The 24,843-nt window shown below is 38.7% G+C and overlaps 1 protein-coding gene across 1 annotated transcript in view; it reads right to left on the bottom strand.

Moving 5' to 3' along the window:
* clstn2 (calsyntenin 2) overlaps positions 1–24,843 on the bottom strand; it is a 128,509-nt gene that overhangs the window by 48,661 nt on the left and 55,005 nt on the right. The window contains exon 2 of the mRNA XM_035670105.1: positions 19,659–19,781. Coding sequence (XP_035525998.1) covers positions 19,659–19,781 — 123 coding nt within the window. The remainder of the gene's footprint in view (positions 1–19,658; positions 19,782–24,843) is intronic.

Below are 24,843 nucleotides of genomic sequence, written 5' to 3'. Positions count from 1 at the left end.
CCCCCCCAAAAAAAAAAAGAAAAAAAAATGGAAAAAGAATACCAGGAACATAAGCACAGAGAAGGATACCAGCGACATGTACTACAGAAAAGGTCAAAGAGTGGATTATAAAGTGATTGAGAGTAGAGGAGAAGCTACAGGGGACATAGAAAGAGGAGGGGAAATGATAGAGAGATAACTACAGTGTGTGAGATAACTAATGCAGGTATAAATAGCACTAGCAACCTCTTGAGTATCTCAGTGTGCCTCCCCTCATCCTCCTCACCTTTCCCTCCCCATGTTCCTTCTCCCTTCCTCTGCAGCGGATTTCACAGCGGTAAGCAATTATTCAGCTCTTAACATCAGCAGCACTGCTCAACCTTGCCCTGCTCAACTCCTGACACACCTCACCCACACTTAATTCTACCCTCTTTCTCACCTTCCTCCATTCCTACTCTGTTCCTCAGTCACCTGCTGTTTACGATAGCTGACAGTTCACTGCTCCCCGAGGGTCACCAGCTGACAGTTAAACGGCCTCTTAGACAAGGGAATTTTACAGTTCGGGGATGCATGTGTGTAGGTGCATCATAAGTCCGTATGAGACATTCCCCAGTATTGGAATATGCAAATAATGTATCATCCGTCATCATGGAATAAATCTATTTTGTTCTTTGTCCTAATTTGTACATCTCAGTCTACTAACTAAAGTGATGCTGCCAGCTCTGTGAAGCTCTACTTAGGCACAGTGGTGCTTTGAGCTAAATGCTAACACATCTTAGTTCAGTGTGTTAGCATACTAAAGTTTACTAGGTAACACTTAACACAAACTACAACTGCGGCCAACAACAGTTATCACAATTTGTCTCAGGGGGACATGAATGTCTGTAACGATAGTTGTGGAGACTTTTACCTAACCGTGGAAAGTTAGATGAAAGTCGGGGACCATGCATGTCAAGTTTTAAACCGATCCATCTTTTAGATGTTGAGATATTCCCCTGAAAACTTTGTGAAAACTTTAAACTACTGTTGGATCTGGGAGAAGAAAAAAGTCAGTAAGTGTCATCTTCTAGAGACCAGAAGAGGTCAATAAAGAATAAACATTAAAGAACAACTGCATCAGGTCAAGGGTCATCCTTTGGGGATCATGAAAGTCTGGTCAAAATTTCATCTTAGTCCATCTGATAGTTGTCAAGATATTTCAGTATTCACCAAAATAGTGGATTGACTGACCAACTGACCAATATTACCATCTCTAGAGCCATGACACTAGCTTGGTTAAAAACAGACCTTTCCTTCTACATGCAGTGGAGGTTAAGGAACATCGGACAATATTTTATGATAAATAAAACTGAAGAATTTGGTGTCTTGTTTTAGGTCTTGCTTGTTGCCTGCAGCAACTTTGGTAGTCCACAATGGACAGAAAAGAGCATTGCATCTTAATAACTTCACCTCACTTTGACCATTCTCTGAAGTCAACCTGCTCTCATATTCAACCTTTTCATACCTAACATCATCTGTCCATTATCTTTTCAACCAAATCACACCTCTCCAAAGTGACACTCATATCATTGTAATTCTTTTTTTTCCCTACATTTGCAGCATTGTGACTCTCTGTTGAACTGCAGGCTGATGTGGTTCTAAGATAATCACAGACTGCCAGGTACAGCCGGGAGTCTTCATAAGCCTCTGAGCTGTAAATGTCACAGTGTCTCTGACTAGGACCTCTGTCAGCTCAGCAGCTCACTGAAAAGAGAAGGACATGGCCCACTGGTTCATAAAAGACACACACTCACACAATTTGTGTCTCATGCTCATGCTTCATCACATGCAAACATACAAACACACATTTGTACACAAACAGGACTTCTGTCTATTGAAAACATAATCACATTTTTATTTAAGCATACTATGAGTGCATGTTATGTTCTGTGCAAATCAAAACAAAAATATTTGTAAAATTATGTTGATGAAAGTCACAAAAATATATATAAATGAATTTCATATTAAATTTCAATGACTTTTTCACAGCTGTGTAGCTAATAATGTCTAATCCTAATAACTTGGTACTATCATGTTTATTCTGCTGATTACACTCATGCCCATGCCGTTTGCAACTGCTCAGCTCAAGAAATAGCTGAACAGCCGGTTTATTTATTCTAAGGATAGAAGATATTTGAGTTGGATATATAAATAAAACGGACTTGACTTGGCTGCTCAGGTGTGGGTTATTTTAAATCACTGAATGAGTGACATATGTGTGTCTGCTCTTCAAGTATAGAGTGTAGATGCATCTCTATTAAACTGAGGCCGAGACCCACACACACCCACATTACCTGCACTAATTTAAAAATCAAATCCCTCTGATGAGTACTGGGTCTGTGCTTTGTGTTACTCTGACAACTTAGCAATACGAACAAGCTGTCTGACAACGCAAGTCTGCCCAAAGCTACAGCTATTTATTAGATTATCTCTGGTACTGATGCCAACAAGTTACTTGAATGGTAAGAAAAAATAGCTTGACTGCCAAATTTATTTTGTAAATTGACCTGCTGAGCTCCACAAAATTCTAATCATGGAACAGGTGAAAAAAGATCAGGATTCAATGTAAAACCACAGTATACTGTACTTGGGCTGTGGCTTTTTTATTATGTCTTGACAGACATATAGATGCATATATGCATATAAATATACACTCAGTTGTGAGTGTATCGAGTACACCTAACTAAAACGAATGCAGTCTCAATCACGTCCTGCAATAAACGCTACAATCACAAAGGTAATGTTCAGCTTTAGTTGAAACTGTTTAAGAGAGATTTATTCAAGTTCATGATCGTTTTGGACAACTAGCTAAATAGCCAAGTAATACATCTGTTAATCACAATATACAGTCCCACATGTGACACAGCACTGCCATTTGCAGTAAGACCTCAGTACAAACATACTGCAAGGAGCCTTCATGTAAATACGGGTTGTTATGGTGCATTAGCAAACAACTGCCTTCTATTCACAGAGGTACAGGAGATTTATGTCACCACCTGCCCAAGTCCAATATTAACTGGCTATTTATTTTCAGTTTAACCAACCACCCCTGTTTAGCTTGCTAAATATATGACATTTAGTTATACCATCATTTTGGATTAAGCAGGTGTTGCTGAGAAGGTCTGCCAGCGACTTTATATGGTTCGCCTGGGACTGACAACCCAAAAGGATGAGCTGAAATCAGATGCACAGAAATGGGGGCTGGTGTGTCAGTTCTCAGTGGGGTCAACACTCGTAGTAAGACTTCACTTTACAGAGTCATTTTATTCTTTGTTGCAAAAAATATAGTTTGATAGAGCTTTAAAATGATCTGGTGTTTGCTACCACTCAGCAGAGGTGTTGCGTCACTATGTGGTTTTATACAAACAGAAGGAGGCATTGCTTATCTGCTCTTGAAATCAGTAAGCAGACAGCACCAAGCAAAACTCAGCATAAATAAATTCATCAATCTCTTTCATATTGCTCTGTTCCTCTCCTCTGTTCTCTGTCTCTGTTTTCCCCCTCCACTTGTTATGAACACTTGAGTACAGAATAGTTTTCACAATATCTTTTATCGCTCACATTATGCATGTTTAACTATAGCATGGGTTAAAGCAAACACAATACCAATGAATTCTGACAGGTGGCATTTGAGAACCCCAGGAGACCTTTTCCAAGCTAATGCACGCTTATTAAAATGACACAACTAAACTGTCAATCAGGCAGGACAACAGGGGTGTGGGCTGTGGGAAAAGAGGTAGCATTCATCATGAAGCTAAATTCAGGGAAAACATCTTAAGAGGTGCTAATGAGCAGTGTAGTTTTGATATGCTGTGGAGGTTAAGATAACCTAATCTGTCATCTTTCATTGATCACTGCATGCTAGTTATGTTTGTCATAACATACGGCAGGCAATTGCTCATGCATGCGTCGCTGTCATGTTTGATCATTTGTCAGTTGAGGTAAATCTGGAGGTGTCTTTTTGTTTTTCAGAGAGACCTTCATTCATTTATACAGATTTGCTACCAAGAATCACGCTGTGAAACTAAAAAATAACAGCCAGTTTTGTGAGTACCAATAAATTTCACTCCTTGTACACATTAAGCTGTCGTGTCTACTTCTGTCTCTGTATGTGTAACAACAACATTTACCAGGTAGGGCAGGTGGGAACAGTAAATCTGATTAAACATACATGTAAAAGAAAATGAGATACTGAACATCAATGATTTGCAATCCAATTAAAATGTGGATAAAGTGCCAGACAGTCAAAAGGTCAGGGGCCATTTCAATCATCAAAGAATGGTGCAAGACTGACTAATTCTTTAGAAGCGGACGATCATTTTTTTCTGTTCTCCACTAACCAGAATCTTTCACCACGTAATACCGCACCCATATGGACTGTGAGCTGACAAAATCCTCACCTCGTAGCCACAGCCCCGCTTGTGATAGAGTTAAATGACACAAAAAGGTCAACAAAAGGTCTTAGAAGGGCAGGAAGGCAGTGGTATTAGACTGTCTTCATCTGTTTGTGCCATGGGAGGTAGGGGAACATAGATAAGGGAGTTTTCCTCATTCCCCTTTCTCCCTATTTTTTCGCTCCGCCTTTATTCTCACTTACTCTTTCACAATTAACAGAGACAAAGAAATCCTCAGGGGGGTAACACTAGACAAAACCCTGTGACAGAATACTAATAACATTACAGGAAATCATAAATTAGTTCAGCAGCTGCAGTGCTATAGAGCTCAAATGTCACGCTTGACATGCCGTTGCTTTACGGTACATATAGATCTTGAACGCTTGAGCACAGTACATTTTCTCTTCTTTTGTTTTTTTCAACTATTTATGAACATTTACCAGACTGCACTGAACCATTCTCTCCAATTATTCAATAACATTTCCATAAACCTCTCTGCTCAAATTAGGACAAATTTGTCTTTAATGCATTTTTTTTTTTTTTTATCTGTTGGTCTGTTTGCTTCCTGGAAGCAAAGCACTCAGAGTTCTATATTTACTTTGAGTAAATATCATTAATATTGTTTCCAGCGTCCACTCTGGATGTGAAAAGAGGAAAAATGGCTCTTAAGGATTTCAACTTGTTTGATTATTTAGATATTTACTTTATATGTTCTTTCCTCATTTTGCCACATTTCTCCTGAAATGGCCCGGCGATGTCACAGAGAGTGACAGTGACACTGCAACAGCATTTTGAAAATACTTAATGGACATCTTCTTCACACAATATATCTGTATTGAACTTTTCAAAGTAATTACCTGCTACAGTGTTCTGTCTGGGAGGAAAACTGAGTCATTTGAAGCTAGTGCAGAGGCATGAGAGTGGCTGTAAGTATATGTTAGCTAGAACTCTGACTTAGTTCTGTTCGGCACTTGACTGATGGCCCTCGCTGCCCTCATCCATTACTCTGTCACTCGTTTGGAATTGCCTTTCACACATTCTGGCACTTCTAGAAAAGTGAGCACTCCTCCTTTTTGTCCGAATAGCTGAAAGAAGGCACGTTGGCAGCTGAAGACGCACAAAAATCGTATTTCACTTGCACAGACGTCAGATCCTGTGGGACCATTTCAGAGGTGATCTAGCTCTGCATTGTGATTGGTATGCCAGAATGTGAGCAACATACATAGTTAGAAATTAGGAAGGACAGTGGAAAGAATACGTGCAGACAAATGCTGCAAAAACACATAACTGGAGAAGACACTTCAGCGACATTCTCAGGGAGAAATGTGGACATAAGGCAAGGTCTCATTATACTTGCTCTTTTTGAATGGATGTCAGAAATGGTACTTAGAAACGTATATTTATGAAATTATGAACTTTGAATAAACGTTTCAATCCATCCATGTATATGTTTAGCCTCTACACTTAATACAGTCTACCATAATATGCATACTGCCAGTAATCTTCAACTCACAGCCTTCACATTGCATCAAGGACAGTCTCTCTTGCCTCTTGTCCTCCACTCTGTCCCTGTGTGTGGGTCTGGTGACATGACAGCTCATTCCTAGACACTATTAATGACGGAGCTCCCCTTTTCTAGCACTGACTATCATCTATCACCCAGAGCCAGACCGGCCATCACTCCTTCACTAAATTACAACCTGCTGCATGAGACATAAAATAGGGTAATGGGCTGAAAATTAGCCAATTACAATTATTACACTGCCATAATTGACCCTGGAGACCCATGTCCAGCAGTACACACTCTGCTTTAAGGTTATGTGTGTGTTTGTGTGTTTGAGGCACTTAATTAAGAGTAGATTGGACCATGAGGATGAAATCTAATTTATTGAACAGCAGCAATCTAACAGCTGACTGGCAATAAACAAGGAGCATTTCAGAGAGGTGAACAGATGAGATCCTTATAACAGAGAGTAGAAAAAAGACAAATTAATAGCAGGGAGGAAAAGATGGTGTTGTGGTAGGGGAGATATACATTTGATCCACAGGGAAAAAATGAAAAAATGAAAAAATGAAATACTGAAATAGGGGGGATTTTATGATTTAAAAACAAGCAAAAATTCCTCAAGGAAGAGCAAGGCCAATAGATGTTGGCTCTGAAAAATTGTCTTATTAAATATTAAGTGAGCAATGTTACAGGAAAAAAAGGAAAAAAAGACACTTACGTGAAGGGCACAAAACGCAGTGTCTGACAAACAGTTTTTTTCTTGGGCAGCACTGACTTTATTTCCTCAACTGCGCAGTATCTTAGTGACTCACTGTGCATCACACAGGAGAGACGCAGTAGAGGGTGCAGTGATGCCAGTCCAGTGGTCTACTGCAATCTTGGTGCCAAGAATGAATGCTTCTCACTCGGTACACCCGCCTGCTCGGAGCAAATCAACAGCTCAGTGCACTTATGTTCCAAACTAACTGGACACTTCCCCTGAAATCTCTGAATGTCACATACATTGGTGAAGGTACAACATAAACCTCTCTGAAATCACAGCAACACTTATTTATGTTTTTCTTATTTTCCTCTTTGTTGTATCTGTTGTATTTTGATTATGGCATCAATGCCATAACGAAAGAAAGATTAATGGGTGATTAATCTGAGACCAGCTCTGCAATTCACAACAGTTAGCAGCCTATACTAACAGCCTTTGCGTCACTCTGGTGACTCTCTTTACCGCCATCTGAAATCAGCAGGTATCTGTTTTTTTTCTGCAGTGTCTAATTGGAGTGATGAATTTTGCGTAACCAACACCAGACTGTTAATGACCACAGAAACGTTTGTGCTTATGTGCACGTCAACGAGTTGTTATAATTATTTATCATACCGTTTCTACTGCAGTGAAAATCGGTGTTGGAGACAAAGGCACTGAAAACAGCTGACACACTTCCATGAAAAATCATAGATCAATTAAAACTTCTTTGTCTGCAAATAACTCCCTAAGGACCGTCAGTGCCTGACGATCCTCCCCCAGTCTCTCTATCCAAAACACAGGGTAATCAGGGGTAACGGTAATTAATTAATTAAAATACAGGTAGACATGTGGCTGTGATGAGCATGAATGGTGATGATGAAAAAATGAATACCGAGAAAGAATATAATATATATATAAAACACAGACCAAATCACTTTGTCTTTCTTGTACTTATTAGTCCTCCTTTAACCTCTCTCCCTCTCCCTCTCTCTCTCTCTCTCTGTCTCAATTTAATTTTGGCATGGTATAAATATTAGAAACAGTTATTACCAAAGTGTTACAAATTTGAAAACCACAACAACAAACAAAATTCTAAGAAATAAAAAAATGAATACAGTTAATTAGGAAAAAAAGTCTAGTGTCTTACTCTCTCGCTTGCTCTCTTTCTCCCTCTCTCTATCTCTCTCTCTCTCTCTCTCCAACACAGATGTTAATCTCAAGGTCTCTCGGGCTGAGGCATCACTGAATAAAAAGGCTGTTTGTCTCTTTCACCTTGACAGAGAACAGCAGGACATTGATCAGATTAAAGCCACATTTTTCAAATCCGGTTTCTGACCCAGTGTCTGAACCATAGTTCATCATTTGAAAAGGCTGACCAAATGTTGTACAGTGAGAAAAAAAAACAACAAAAAAATCACATCTTAAAAGAGTCCACTTGCATTTATTTAATTCGACTTTTCACTTGCATACAATAGTTTGTACATTATTAAACACACCCCTTTTAACATGTATTGCTTTAAGATAAAAAACATGCTAGATTGATTGTTGTGAGACTCCAAGACATGTTTTTTTTTTTTAACAAACTACCAACCTTTTTTGTAAACGGTTCACTAGTTGAAAATGGGAATCTTTTTTTTTTTTTTTTTAATGAGCCTTTTATGTCTATGAACACCACGAGTCACCTTCCATGGAGACTGCCATTATTCGAAGCCCGCCTGTTTCTACCAGTAGCCCAGGAAGGACAAACCAAACACTGGCTGTAGAAAGGGGCGTTTTGCGGCCATCATAGTTTCTCCTTAGTGCTTGAAAGGCGAGGCTGAAGTGAGGACCCTTAGATGCCACTAAATTCTTCATTCTGGACCTTTAACTGGCAGTAAGACTGTTAATAATTCTGTATTCAGATCTACTTTAGACTGTAAAGGATAATAACACTGGAACAATTTTGTGGTGCAGCAGAGGAAATAATGCATTTTTTGTTTGTTATGAACAAAAAAGAGAATAAAAACAACGATACTGCTGTGTTTGAGCTTCTTGATCCACTGCAATCTTTAAGCATTACATTGAGGTTTAAGTGATTATGTTTCACTTATTAAATCAACATTTTGCACAGTTGTGTGCTATACAGGCAATTTTTAAACAATCCAGGACATGATATCTGACACCTGATGATGATGTCGATCATGTTAGACAAATACAGCTGTAGTGTCTATACTATTCTCTTGTAGTAGCAGATTCTCTGTTAATCTTTAAATTTTTTATTGATTGTATCACAGGGGTTATGTTAATTGCTTGCCTGTATCAATCAAGTGTAAATGTGCTGTACTTAAGAACATTCAATGTTTAATAATTCAGTATGAGTAAATTATAACTGCAAGAATGTAAGAGCTGAAGTGACATACATATGAAACAGGATACATAATTATTTTAGCAAGTTACAGACAAAACAAAGCACTAGATTTCTAGAATATGCCTACTAATTGGACTTTTAATGGCACTCCTGTGCCAGCTAGCATCAGATACAGTTAGACTAAATTTTATTGCTGAAATTTCATATTTCTCAAAAGTACAGCTTTTCTATTATATTTACTGTATTACTACATGTTTATTAAAGGCTGGCTGTTTTCAAACCACTACCATGGCTCATAAATTCCATAGGAAAGTTTGTATAATCTTAGTTAGTTTGCCATATATCAGACAGTGGGCATAAAATATTAATTGTAACTGAAGGGTTTCCTGAAGGAAAAAAAAAACCCCTCAACATTCAATTAACGTTAGTCAGGGAGCGCTGTCTTCCTGTTTACAGTTTGTAATTTTGATGATAACAATAATGAGAGAGGAGAGGGAGTTGAAAGGGTAGCACAGAGGCGAAGATAAATAGGAACGGGAACAGATGAGACAAAGGTGACAGAACAACAGAGGTTCGAGTCAGTTACAATAAAAGAGAGCTGGGGTGGAGTTAGGAGGTGGAGAGGTCATGGATGATGGAGGATAAAGTTAGTCTGTGTAACTCTGATGTCGAACAGAGGTCCAAAAGCCAGATTATCCTATTTTATGCTCACATGAACAAGGCAAATGGAGCGAGGAAGATATGCAAATTGCTGTCTAATTGGCCTGTCAGGATACTGAAGCCCTGTCAAACCACTGTCAGAGAGGGAGAGAGCAAGAGCGAGAGAACATACAGAATTACTGGATTAGTTTCAGCTGCCATTCACTGCACATTTCATTAAGTAATTTCATCTCACATCACGACCATGGGTCAGTGCTCTATCCTTGAAGAGCAGGTTCTTTCAGCTGTCATTTTGAGAAAGGAGAGACAGCACTTCTCATCACCGCTCTACCTTCCACCTACCGTCTGTCTCCCACAACCAAAACACAGACATTGCCAGTAAACAAGTTTTCACTGGCTCCCATCCTCTGCAGATGGCACAAGGAAGAAGATTTGAATGCAGTGTAGGTTACAAGAATCTACTATGAAACAAAATATTGAAACAGGAATAAATCTGTTTACGAAGGTCAGTCTACCAGTCAAACTGTAATATTCATCTTCTTTTTATGATTTTTTCGATGAAGTTTTGCAAGCACATTGCATTTACAAAAGAAAGAGAAAATGAGCAGCTGTAACTAGTTGGCTAACTAGTGAGCTTCATGAGTTGGTTGAAAACGCTGTCCACAGCTGACTTTTTAATTTCCAGCTTACTCTTTTTACTAGCATAGCTACACACCATATCAGGTTAAAGCATGGAAACTAAAACTGCATTACCCAGGCAAAAAGTCAGCCTCCAACTCAGTTAGTAATCCATGTATAATAGTTGTTAATCTCGTTTTGCAGTGTAGAACTAGTTAATCCAGTTAACATAATATGTGTGTAAGGAAAAATGTAATACAGTATATTTTCACTTTTAACAAGAGAAAAGGTTTTTTTATATGAGGGCTAACTGATGTGTTTGGCAAATGTAATGCTCTGTAACATTGGATTACTGTAAACTGGGAAAATACTACATAGGATATACTTGTCATGAGCAGGGTTTTTTAAGCAAGCTATAACCTCACAGACTGATGTATAGTAGTGAGTTGTCAATGTGCTACTTGGCCTTGGAAGTAATTCTTTCAATTATTTTACTGCAGTACTTTAGTATATTTTGATGGAGAATATTGTAGCTACAACTTGACTGAGCTAACAAAGTGTTTTAGTGTAACAGACAGAAAATGAATGATCTTTATGCACTGCTATATTATTCTTTATAGCAACTGTTATGGTATATGGTAAGATGCATATAAAAAGCAGCACCAGTTGTAAAATGGGTTTATGTGTATGAAATAACACCTTTTCATTTAATAAACAAAATGCCACAGACGGTAGACCATGTTTTCAGGGGTTTCACCAGAACCTTATAGACATAAACACAAACATAAACACCCCCCCACACACACACACACACACACACACAGCCAAAGCTCATTACGGGTGGACACACACACAAAAGAAATTGAGAGCATTCGAGAAATTGAAAATTATCATATGGTGTCAAAAAAACTAAAAATGAGAGACAGATCCCATGCAGAATAGAAAAAGGGGTAATAGTGTAATAAGGGAAGGGACTGGGTCTTCTGGAAAATCAATCAGAGGCTAAAGGGTTGTTTGACACTGTGCGCAACTTGACAGTGTATTGATGATAGAGCTCCACTGGAGCATTACTGGACATGTAATTACTCTGAACATCTTATATGGATCCAATTAGCTCGGGGAGGCATGGTGATTCCCATCATGTAAATGGGTTTCCCCATTTGCCAGTGTATTCCAGAAAATGTGTCATACCAAAGTGTTAGTGTATCTTTTCAGAAACTGAAACTTGACATTTTCAGTTAGATGCAGGTTATTTTGAATAGAGTCTTAGATCCTGAAACTATCTTTTGGATGACCAAAGGTATCTATTACAGTAAAATAGTAAAAATGTCTGCCATATATTGAGAAAATACATCCTCTCTGTGTTTAAATTGCCTTGTTACCTATACTGTAGTTTCACTGAAATATTACAGGATGCAGTCAGGCAGTCGACAGAGGCTCAACTCAATACTGCAGAATACAAGATGACATAGTAACAATATTCAATCAAGGACATACACTATATCTGTCTTAGGCAATAAATGAAATAAAAAGGAATAAAAGCTTAAATAACCCCATGTGAGACTTATAGTACAGTGAGTCACAGAAGGGTTCTAAAGGGGATGGAGTAGGTGTAGTACATTATATCCTGTTGACAACAGAAGGCTATAAACATTAATAGAAACAGTCTACATACACTAACACACGCCCAAAAAAAAACAACAACACACATGCATCACCTGCAGGCCAAGTGGCAAAGTTGTTTGCTCAGTAATAAAAGGGTCTTTACATTTCTTTTGACTTTTGCTAAATTGGCTTTTCAGTTAAGGCTTTCCATAACATAATTTATAATAAAACACAAAGATTTAATGAACTTGGTTACTGCATATCTTCCTAGGGGTGTGTATCGCTCCCTTTGAGATTATTAGATACATATCTGGATACAATGGTTCATGATCCAATACAAAAATGATACAGGATAAATCTGTAAAGATAAGACGCACTGTGATTTAAAGCTGGGCCAATATAATTCAATTCAGATATGATTTTCTGTCTTCTAAGCTCAGACCTAATAGAATTTGACATTTTTACTTGTTCCTTTGTTTAAACGACCGAATGGACAGATCTATGTGTCTTTTTGTGTCTTATGTATTAGTCTTCCGCTTTTAGTTACAGTTATAATATCCTTTGTTTCAATTAGCTGTTAACCAAATAAACGCAAACGGAATGTGTAAGTGTAGTTGTTGAACAGAACAATGGCTTTCTGTTCACCGACACATTGGGCCTCATGCAACCACTCATATGAACATGTTTGTTGTTAAGTGGCTTGTATGACTGATTTAGGAGAACTTGGTAAAAACACCAATTATCTCCTATTTTGAACTTTCTCCTAGGCACGAACACAATATGTCCAGACCACTCATAGGAGTCATGTGCAATAAGTCTGCTGTTATCCAAAGACGTATATTCGTATATTGCATTACTGTTAAGCAATTTTGAGTTTCCTATGTAAATTACACTTACACAAGACATCATCTTGTTTAACTGTAGAGTTTAAATGATAAAATACATCTAAATGTGTCATATAGCCTAACAGTATCATCATTAAGCTAAATTGGCTATTGATGGGGTTAGGGTTCTCTTCTCATTAACTACATGCAGGTCATTGTCCAGGGGAACATCCTCTGTTGCAATAGAAAGACTTCCCCTTCCCCCACACATGAAAATGTTCTTGCAGGAGGCCCTTTGTCTTTAGCCTCGGCTACATTCACACGTTGTCAACCACATCGTAATAAGACCTGAGAAAATTCCATTTACCTTAAATCATCAATTAATTAACAACTGCAGCACTACCACAAATGCAATCATTGTGTAGGTATTATTCATCATATGCTCCCCTGTGCTTCTTCGTTGTTGCTGCACTGTCCCATAATGCTTAAACCTTTAAACTCCTCTCTTATAAATGGCTAATTTTGTTAACATCAACCTTAAAAGACTGAATATCAGGACCTGAAGCCCGCACAGGAGAAAGACGGAGAAAGAATCATTGATGAACAGTTTCCTCCTTAAATTATATTCAGTTCTAAAGTAAATCTGCTGCACTTTGACATTTAATTTTAGGGAATTTAATAATTTAATAGAATTAAAATGTTGCTGTCCCCCTTTCTCTACAATGATTTGATCAAAATAAAGATTTGAAAGCTTTTAAAAGCTCTTCACATATAAACAACAGACCATGCAGGAAGAGCGCCTGGCAAGCTAACAATTACGGGGGCAAGCGAGCAGGTCAGATACAAGGTCAAGTGAGAGAAAAATCAATAAAATGTGACAAATACGATCGCTCTCTGGTTTGTAATAAGAGGATGTCATTGTCTCAGGCACGAAAAATAGGACTGTGTGGAGAAGTTCAAAGGAAGATCTACTGTGATGAGTGAGAAAAGGAGCAGGAGAAAGAGACAGCAGGGGGAAACTAAAAAAAGGATTGAGAGGACTGAGAGGGAGAAAAAAGGGGAATGTATCTGTTCTGCTGGGAGCAAACACAGAGAGATGGGTGTGGAGGCGTAGCACTGAACCTCATGTCCTAAGGCGAGGAGGAGATATCAATACACACACTGAGAGCTCACTAAGAGCCAGTCTCCTGCTCTGAAAAGAAAAAAAATGGAGGGAGATACAGTATGATGAGAAAAGCTTGCACAGACAAAACTGCACTACAACTCCAAAACCACAGTGGACTTGTATCTGGGCCGGGCATAAGTTTTGTATCCATTTTTCTGAACATCTTCACATTTTGTGTCCATAGCAATTGTAGGAAGTATTACACACACACTAAGGTCAGATATGATATGATGAGTCATTCTTTAAACATAGTCATGTGAGCCATTGCTCATATAAAAATATCAAAATAAAATAAGAGGTTCTGGCCTGCAGGTCTGGCTTGCAGGTGGATGTCAGTCCTCTAAAGACTATATAGAATCTTTGATGTTCTGCTTCCGTTTCATGTTGCAGACCTGCCTCACTATTATTACTACTGAGCAACCGTTGCAGAAATTTAACAGCTACACAAAGGCAAAGAGGACAGAGCAAGGGAGAGAGAGAGAGAAAGAAAGAGGGAGGCAGGCAGGCAAAGTGATATGTTCCTCTTCTCCTCGGGGCAGACAGATAGACACCTGCCTGGTTTGATCAGACTGTCCCTTCAATAGTCTGTCTTATCCTTTGATGATCACATCATCTCTTTCAATTTCCCTTTCCCTCTCCCTCTCTCTCTCTCTCACGCACACACACACACACACACGCTGCATATACCTATTTCCTGGGTCTATCTTTGTTTCTTTCTTTCATCTCCCCAGCTCCCTTTTTCTGACATTTTTTCTGCCTCTCTCTCTCCTTGTTCCACTTCCTCTTTTGCCTCACCAACTTTGAAGTGTGTCATAGCTCCTGCTTTGTTGGGTCCTACAGTTTAATTAGCGCCTCCGCTTTTGTCACATTGGTGCAGTTTCACTTTCAGGTAGTCACAGTAGGTAGATTGGGATTTGGCAAAGTGAAACTGACTATTGTTATTGTGTGTGAGGATACTTATCAACAACGCAGCCAAAACTATAGCCATAATCTGTGGTAGAATTCCACTTTAATGCAATCAGTTTCTCTTCTTTATTTACTCATATTTTCTACTCTCCTCTTAATGTCCTGTCTCTCTTTTTAGATTCTTAGCAGATGAGAAATATTTTGGGTGATAAACTCATACAGAACATAAAAAGCAGTTAGAATTGTTTCTGTACAAAGAAAAAAGACAATACAGCTGTAAGCCGAAGAGCAATAGGCTGAGAAAGCAATGCAGAACTCTGGACCACCTTCTGTTTGTGTCCTCATTGCAAAACAACTGACAAAAAGTGATGTGATTTTTCCAGACAGAACTGCAGGAATATTAAAACTTTTCACTCACAATTATTCAACCATCCATCATTGTGACTCATTAACAAGTCAGGTACTGTAAATAATCCATGCCCACATAATGCAAACAGCATAATTTTTATTACAAAAATCCTGCTCACCACTGACTTTGAAATTATGATAATAATTCCTATGTTTTCCATATCATACTACAAGCAATAAATACATTTTGACAGTGTATTTGGTAAAAATAGGATGATTGACACTAACAAAAATGTTAATATTTTTAACTTTGTTTTATTTTCTCAACGAAAAAACTCTGTAAATGGAAGATACTTTCCATAGTGGAATCTTTACCACAACAGACTAATGCTGACTGACAATAATATCTAATGTTATATTATCCAACTAAACTCAGAACCCTAACCGTAACCGACACAATCCAGGAAGTCCAGTTTGAGTAACCTATCTGTGAATTTGAAGCCGTATCTGATGCCAAAACATTGCACAGCAGTTTGTAATTTTACAAGTTATAACAGTAGCAATCATTTTATAATTTGTTGTAATAATCGCGAGTTAAGAAATACATCTTTCAGAAACTAATCCAACAGGAATGTGGGCTTGCATGTATTCGATTGGGCGACACAGCTCCTTGCCAGATGTTGTGTTGTGAGTTTTTTCATCCAGGAGCAGAGTTGGTCTGAATGAGATTTTAATCATAATAAACGCATCCTAATGATGCCTCCTTTTACATCTGGTAAAGATTGATGACTGAGATCTGTTTTTCAACGCAAACAGGAAGGCAGCAAAGCAGTTGAAAGAATTGCCTAAAATTTACCCCACTTTATAGACAATAAAATGACTGCACATAGAGAATTTATTAATTATTAGGTGTTCAAATGATGGATGATAATCATAATAATGAGCTAGAAATCGGACAGATACATTACAGTATCAACAAAACACTCAAAGTTTAATAACATTACAGACGATGTAACTGTAAATTAACATACTATAATAAAAGCTAAAGAATGATGAGAAATGTAGTTTCCACATACACATTCATGTGAACATAAGTGTGAACACACACATGCAGAACCTAAACCAAACCAATAAGAATAATGTTTTTTTTTGGGTAGCTGCTTGCGATGACCCTCTCTCATTTTCATTGTCCATCTGTCTCCTCCATTTTTTCCTCCCAGCTATCCATTCTTCCTTTCCCTCCAATTCTCCAACAACTTTTGTTCCTCTACCCTGTGTGAGTTCTGCATAGGAAACAATGTACCACAGCACATTATTCTGGTACCATGATGAATGGGGAGAATCCGGGCCTGTTGACTGTGGCCTTGAGATAAAGAATAAGCAAATGAAACTGCCTGCCTGCCTCGCAGCACCCTCGAGTCCACTGCCACCATTTCTCATGCTAATTTGATTGAGAACGCCCGATCAGCACATACTCCTCGACCCACACACCTTTGCTCCAAGGGAGGAACTGAGGGGGGAGAGCAGAGGATAGAGGATGCCATCATGGAATGCAGTAATAACAATATATCTCCAGGATGCCTGTCTCGGTGTATAATGTTCCAGTTAGGCCCACTGTGGGTAGTTTGCATCAAAGTGAAATGTGGTACCGCAGGAGAGGGCAGGACAGAACGAGTGACAGCAAGGAAAAGAGACAAAGAATATCGAGATAAAAAAGGTGAGGTGGGGATAGACGAGAAGATGACAGCGATTTATGAGGCATTCAGAGGGGGAGCACTAGTGATGGAAGGCCAGTGGATGGGAGAGGGACGAAAGGATGATGAGAAAAAAGTACAAGAGAGGAGAAAATAGGCAAGTACTTAACAATCCTGGTCTGTGTTCCCACACTGCAATTAATGTGGAGCCAGAAGGACAGCCTACTCCTTTCTGCAGTAAAACAAAACCAGGATTGATGAGAGTGTCTGTAGAGCATAAGTGACTGCCTGTATACGGGCTCGCTAGGAGCATCGAGATAGAGAAGAGGAGAAAGAACAGTTGGATTGAGAGAGTAGGAATGTGGCACTTCAGTGGAGAGAAAGACACAAACGGAGGGACAGATTGAGATAAAGATTTGAGGAGGGGGGTATGTGTGAGTTTGTGCAAAACACACGGAGAGCAGTAGCAGCAGACAATTGCGAAAGAAGATAAATTGGGACAGAGCTGCTCTTTTGATGGCCATTTTTTTCCGAATCTCCTTGGTAGCAATTGTATGGGTTTCATTCATTAGACCGCATGCAATGAAAAACAAGGAGAGAAATATCGCCAGTCAGCAGCCAGTGCGCGGCTCTACTTTTTCCTCTCGGGCAATATTTCACCTGGCTTGACCTTCTCAAGTCAACAAAAGTGTTAATCATTGAGAAAAACAATTTAAATTAATTTCCTCTTTTGTCTGGCTGCTCGTTGCTGTGTCATTTAACCTTTACTGCGTCACAGATTTGGTCTCTAGGGAAAGCTATGTACTGTAAATTACTGTAGGTCAGTATTCATTGATTGGACAGGAACAATGTCTGTGAGGAATATCTTCAGCATCTCCACTTACATAAATTAATTTTTTGCATACCGGATATATATTCAGTATCTGTCATCATGTTTTGGATAACTAAATCTAAACCTAATGCCCTCCTTCATTAAAACTTTACATACAGTACTACATATACCACAGTATGTGGGTTAAACTGTCCAGTATATGCACAGTACAGGGCGGTTAAGAAGCAGAACAAACAAGACTTTAACATGGATCCAGGCTGTTTCACCCCCCTCAAGGTCAGCTATATTTACCCATTATTTACAGAACAGCTCACACGTAACATTGAAAAACACAAAATGATGGCTGTGCTATTAAAAAAAAAACACACAAAAAGGAAAAGAAAACAGAGGGTAAAAAATAGCTGAGTATCAGTTTTCCATGGTTGTCAGTGCTGCGATTAATAGGAGCCATTTCACCATAATGAGCTGTTAAGCGTTAGCTGCCAAAAAGCCTCTTCGTTTGCCTTTGAGTCTCAGAATACTTTGACCAATTATAACAGCTCTCTCTGTCTCTCTCATTCCTGTCACTGTTAGCGCAGGAGCACCTGCGTGACGGCTGTCTGATTTCAGCTCGTTAGACAACATAATCAGCACCTGAAACAATCATCTGGAGATAAGGTTGATAATGATATCGTACTGTCATTATTACATGTGTAGCTGTTTTGTGACTCAACCAGATAACTTTCAGCACTATGCTCCCAGCACCTGGTTTAATGGACACCATTATGGGCTGTGTGACATATTTGCCTCAAACATGAGAAGCAATAAAAAGTTTAAAAGAATAAGTGCTGTCCTGGGGGTTGTTTTTCATGGGCAACTCAAGGAATCTTTACTGGCCTACAAGGCTGTGAAAACCTTTTCCCCAAAAGCTGCAGGGAGTTCTCAGTAACCAAACTTTCAGCGAATGCAGAGCATCTATAAATCTAATACTACCATTAAATATTGCTAAAGGGGACGTCCCCTTTGCTATGTATGACAAGATATAATAAATTTTTTCAGAGTAATAAAGATTTAGAGATTCATTTATGAAGTCAGAACATTGATAAATGAATGGCACTGTGGCCAGGACCAAAACAAAAACGAGGTGCTACATCATAGAAATGTATGATATTTAGGCTGGGTGGTAAAATATGAACTAGACAAAATATTGTCTTGCTTTTTCTGAGGTGTCAAATTTTGTACATTAAACTGTGCTTGTAACCTAGCTCCACAGTGTCAGATTCAGATCATGAAAAGCTGACATGGCTCAAGAAAACATCTTATATTCTTCTTATTCATGAGAAAAATCCTTTGGTCAGGTTAAATGGGGGCAATTCAGGAGCAAGAAAATGATGACATATAGCTTTAATTAGCAGAAGCTGTGAATAGATCCCTGTCAGGGGGCGAGTGAAGAAAATGTATCTGAACTGCAAACCTGAAACCTAACAAGATTATAAAAATAAATACATTTTTCATAAGTCTCAGTAAGATCACTCAGCTGTCTTTCCTCAATCCACCTCAAAATCTCTGCTATTGTATCTCAATTTACAGTAAACACAAACATATTGATATCCAAAAAATATTGTTTAGTTATTTGTAAGCCCTCTGTCCTGTGAGGTTTTGAACAATTCTATACACTAATGAGAAGAAGGTGCTCTTGAAAACAACAAACAGAAAGCCATTTGTTTATCACTGCTAAGGGTGATAAATGGAATTCAGTCTCCATAACAAACAGTGAGTATAGAGAACTATTGGATCATCTGTTTTTGTCTTTTGTTGTGAAGTTACCACAGTTGCCTGCACGCAGTACTGAAGCATCTCAGCCACTATGTGTGTGTGAGAAACAATGTGTGTGTGGGAGGATGTGTATACTGTATGTGTGTTATACTTTCTAAATGTGTGTGGATACTTAAGTGTGCATATACTGTACAGCAGATGTTTAATTTTTCTGTGTGAGTGTGTTTGTGCGTGTGTGTTTCCTACCAGCATAGGGGACTGGGGCATCCTTGTCTAGGGCTACCAGTGGAGGGTCCAGGAGCACCGTGTCCATGTTCTCAGTGATCACACCATGGTAAGATGTCTCTATCCACGGTTTGTGCTTGTTGACTGAAATAGAAGGAAAAAGAGGAGAAATGCCATTAATGCTACTGTCTTCCTTTGTCATTTTGTAATTACACAATTAAGTTGAATGCACATTTCAGTCTATAGCATTATTGTGAGGATCATTACTGTAATTTACATGCTTTGTTGTTTTTAACCGTATCTAGAGTCACTTCAAGAGGACTGAGAACCACAAAGCAGAAGACAAGGAAACTTCCACTTTTTCAAAAGAATATGTTTGCTTGTGATCATGTCCGTGGTTTGTGATTGATTGTTTAGATTTTTACAGATGACAGGAGGATTAATGGAAGTCCAAGGGTGAACAATGTGATGTTATATTGATGTTTGTTGTATAGCTTTACATCTATGATTGTCTTACTTTGAAAAGGGCTCTGTGTTTTCTAACAAAGCACTACCGAGAGCCACAAACAACACAGTTCCTCAGTTTGAGAAGAGAAGAGAAGAGAAGAGAAGAGAAGACCTTTTTTCCCTTTTCCTTCTAGTGGGTATACACTGTATATACTCTTCGTCTCTAGTACATCTCTGTTGCCCTGGGGAGGCTGTAGACAGCAATGCATCCAATCACCAATGGCTACACTGTCAATTGTGCTCTTTGGGGCTCTGTACACCAAGTACCACAGTCAAGGACTGAACCAGGTCTTTTAATACCTTGATTTAGTTGGGCAAACATCAGGCTCACAGCAGTCCAGAAAATCTTTAAAAACCTTGTTATATCTATAAGCACTTATTTTAGTGAGAGTCCTGAGCTGTAATCTTAACCAAGACATACTGAAACTACATCCAGGTCTATTTTAAGCTCTTTGTTTTGACCCCTACATCTTTTTTGTTTTAAATATATATATTTTTAAATCCTTTTGCCCCTTTCATTAGATAAGACAGCTGAGGATAGACATGAGAGGGGGGAGAGATAGGTTGACATGCAGCAAAGGGCCACAGGTTGGATTCATGACCAATGAAGCGTTGGTACACGGGGTGCCAGTTCTACCAGATGAGCTATAAGGGTGCATTTGACCTCTGCATCTTTACCAGCACCATCACCCTTTTCTATAGTGCATTGTCATTGTTTCTCTTGATCTCTTTCCCTCCCTCTCTCTCTGTTTCTGCCTCTCTGCTAGTGCTCTAAAAAATGGAGAACTCGACTAGCATGCCACAATTGTGACTGAAAGGTCAGGAGGATGAGCTGAGATTAATGCAGATCACCATCACACATAGTTACTGACACCGTAAATTAAACTTCCTCCCACTTTCTCACAGCAGCATCTCACAAGTAGATAGAGACCAATGTAAGCCACAAGAACAACCATATGTTCAAGTGCACTTTTGTGTACACACACACACGCAAGTATCTCTGGTGTACAAGTGTCACTCTTTGCGGGGAGCTGGGATGTCAACTTGACCTTTCAATCCACTGAAGAGGAACGCTTTGTCTCATGCCAGTGAGCAGATGACATGTCCAGCTGGCAGCGATTTAAAATGCATCAAACTGTTCCTAAAACCTTCTCACAGCTTTTCATCTGTTTGGATGAATTACAGTAGTTTTGTCCTACTATTCCATTTTCTCTTCCGCTTGTTGCCACACTGAGTTCAGAGAATGGGGTCAAAGTAGAAAAAAAAAAGGAAACACATTAGGTCTGTACAAAATAAACTTTTGAATATTTTTTTTTCATTTTTTCAAAGCAACAAAAATATTGTGAATAAAGAAATGTAACTTGGCAGCTTATTATTCATTGTGAAAACCCCTTATCATCATAGACCACACATTTTTAACAAATGTTTTCCCTTCATTTTCAGTGTTGTTTTATTGGCTTTAATGACATAAAACACAATACACTGCTAAGACGAAATATCATTAGCAAAATGTTAAAGTGTGTTACTTCTCATTCATGATTCTACTTCCCTTCTACTCCTACAATTCACTGACAGAGACTGATGACTACTGATCATTCTCGATGGGACTCTTGCCCTACTGAGACCAGAGAAGAGAGTGGATTATAGGGAGTGAAAGAGAACCACAAGGGAAGACATTATTCATACTAGGAGTCTCATCTCGTGCTCATGCAGGAGATAGAAAGCACTGCAGCAAACAGCATGACTCTGCTCTGCTGGAAAGAGAGATGAGTGGAGGCCTGTCTTTGAGTGGTGTTCAGGCATCTTTACACCTGGAACATTTCACTTGTAACTGTGCATTAAAGCTTGTATGGTGTATTGTAGATACAGCTTCACCCTAGTACACTAGTACTTACAGCTTTCTTAGAAAGATTTCCACCCAAAAGACAACATGAAAACAGACTATAAAAAGGGCGTTATTCAAGTGAATTGTCATTACTATGTGCTTGTACTTGCTAGTGTAAATACATATTAATCCATCATGCTCGCATAGCGTTTCATTTACATTTGAAAATGTCTTCACTAAGTCTAATAACAGCCCACAGCTAGTGCAGTTTATTCATGGATGGCAGGTTCAATTTCTGGCTCAAGGTCTTACATTTATCCCAAACAAATTGGGTGGTGGTTGAGGTGGCAGAGTTGTGCCTCTTTAAAGGGAGTCTAATATAAGAGCTGTTTTGTAGAAAGAGCACACATCAGACCATGGAAATGGGCTATTTCCAAAATGGCTTTCATGACATGTAGTACTGTAAAGCCATTAGTGATGCATTTAAGGTATTCATCCTTGACACCCTTGTACTGAGCCGCAGCAATGAAACAAAAATTGAGGCAAGCTTGAATTCAAAGAAAAAAAAACTCCACCAGGAGCAACTGTCTAGACTAAGTCTGCCCTGCTATGAAATATACCATTCATTGAGCAGTTTTCCATAAGATCATCTCTGAAACTTAAACAAAGCGTGCTTGCATGCTAACATACTCAAAATAACAATGCTAATATGCCGATGTTTGGCAGGAGTAATGTTTATCTTAGTTTAGCATGCTAACACTTTCTATTAAACCAAAACTATAATTGAGTGATAAAGATTTATGACCTTTATCATTATGGTTTATCTTCTGGGGAACGTTAATGCCTGTACAAAATTTCATGTTGATCCAAGTGATTGTTAATGATGTACTTCAGTCTGGACCAGAGTGATGGATTTAGAAACTGACAGACAGACATTGCCATCTAAAAAGCCATGCCCCTAGCATGGCTAATAAAAAACATTGTAGCATGTGGTTCCTTCTTTAATAAGGTTACAAGTGTCATTGATGGCAATATGCATGGCGTCGTTGGCCATTTCCTAAGGAACATCTGCAGCCATTACAGCATCAGACTGCACATTATGAAGGACTAATTCACTTAGTAGAATAAACAGTCTAAAAGTGGATCTAGTACAGCACTGGATAAAATCTGATTTGACAGTAATATGAAAACAGAAATCCAGAAACAAGATAGTGCTTTCCTGTAAATAACATTACTGCAGTGGATTGTCAACTTGTCCATCCTGGTACTGAAATCAAAATATCTGTTAGTGTCATCCACTGGGACTGAGGCTCAAGAAAACATATTACTGTAGGGACACAGCCGGTTAATAATCTATATTTAATTTGGGTCCCAGCTCATAATCTAAGAGACACTGCATTACTGTTATATGTATTGATCAATTTAAGTCATGTCAAATCCATTTATTATTAGACTTATTTGATTACAATGATGTTGCGGTGGAATAGAGCAACCCCTCCATAAACCAAGGCAAGGATAATAACAACACCACCAACAAGTAATAACAACGAGGAGAAGCAAAAGCAGATGAAGAGAAAAGGATGAAGACGAAACCCTTAAAACAAGGGATAAAAAAAGAGGCAGTGTATAAAATGAAAAGGGATAGAAAAAGAGAAAACATCACATCTAATAAAATCCTGTCTCTAAAAGCGCTGAGAAGAGATTCAAAAGATATTCTGAAAGTCTGTTTTATTTTTTCAGACGTAGCAGGCCAAAGCTGATAGGCGTCCTTTAGATTTAACCCTATGGAATAACCAGGAACGTCTTGTCCGAGCATCCAAACTAGCAAACTGGGTCATACTTTGTAACCTGCACAGAGAAACCAGTACAATGTGGCAGAAAGTCTCTACGCTTTCCATGCAAATTTCATGAGGCACTTGACAATCTATACAGAATTTAGAGGTTCTTTAATGCAGTGTAAATCATAAATACCCCTCACCGGGAGTACAGCACCACTAGCCACCAAGAGGGGAGAGTGAGATAATGTGCTCTAGGCACATGATAAAAATATTAGTGAGGAGGATGAAAGAAGTGAAGAGGATCAGTAATGGGGAACTACGAATAGAAAAATAAATTTAAAAATTATCCCACGGGATGCATCAACAGTTTCAGTAACATGAAAGAATAATGATAAAACCTCAGTGCTATTGAAAGGTGAGCAAGCAGACTGACGAATGTACAAAAGTAGATCATAGGATGGTTTTACTGTGCTGAATGTGGAAACAGAGGACATGACGCAAAATGTGAAATAATATCATTAACAATGTGAATTAAAGGAGGGTGAATGAAAGGGTTAACAGAGGAGAGTAACAGAGGGAGGGAAGATAAGAGCTGGAGGCGGTGGGATGAGAAGGGTGGGTGGGCTGAGGTGGGAGAGATAATAGAGGGGGGGAGACAGCGAGAAATTGGGGCAATTGATTGTAGAACAGACGATAGGCATAGTTAGCACTTCCTGTATAAAATATAAGCTGCTGTCTACAAACCCCCCACTGACCCCACAAATCCTTCAGTTTATTTTCCTATTAAAAAAATGAATTGAATTCCTATACATTACATGCCTGAGATCATCATCAAATAATAACCCTGCAGATTTCCAATCCAAGCTTTGGGTATACTACTAATGTGTGCTGTGTAAATGCAATGTCCCTGATTCAAGTCTGACAGGGGATGTTTGTCGTATGTAATTTTCCTCATTCACCCTTTGTTTCCTTTCTCTCTCTTTAGTCATCAAATCATCCAATATGTGAAAAAGGTCATACAATAATACAATATTACAAGAAAAATGCCCAGGTAGCAGCCCATTAATTGCATGCCGTCAGCCTTTCTCTTTTTCAA

Source organism: Morone saxatilis, unplaced genomic scaffold, assembly GCF_004916995.1.
Source record: "Morone saxatilis isolate NCDOM2014 unplaced genomic scaffold, NCSU_SB_2.0 Contig23, whole genome shotgun sequence".
NCBI lineage: Eukaryota > Metazoa > Chordata > Actinopteri > Moronidae > Morone > Morone saxatilis.
This window is presented reverse-complemented; position numbering and strand designations above follow the sequence as displayed.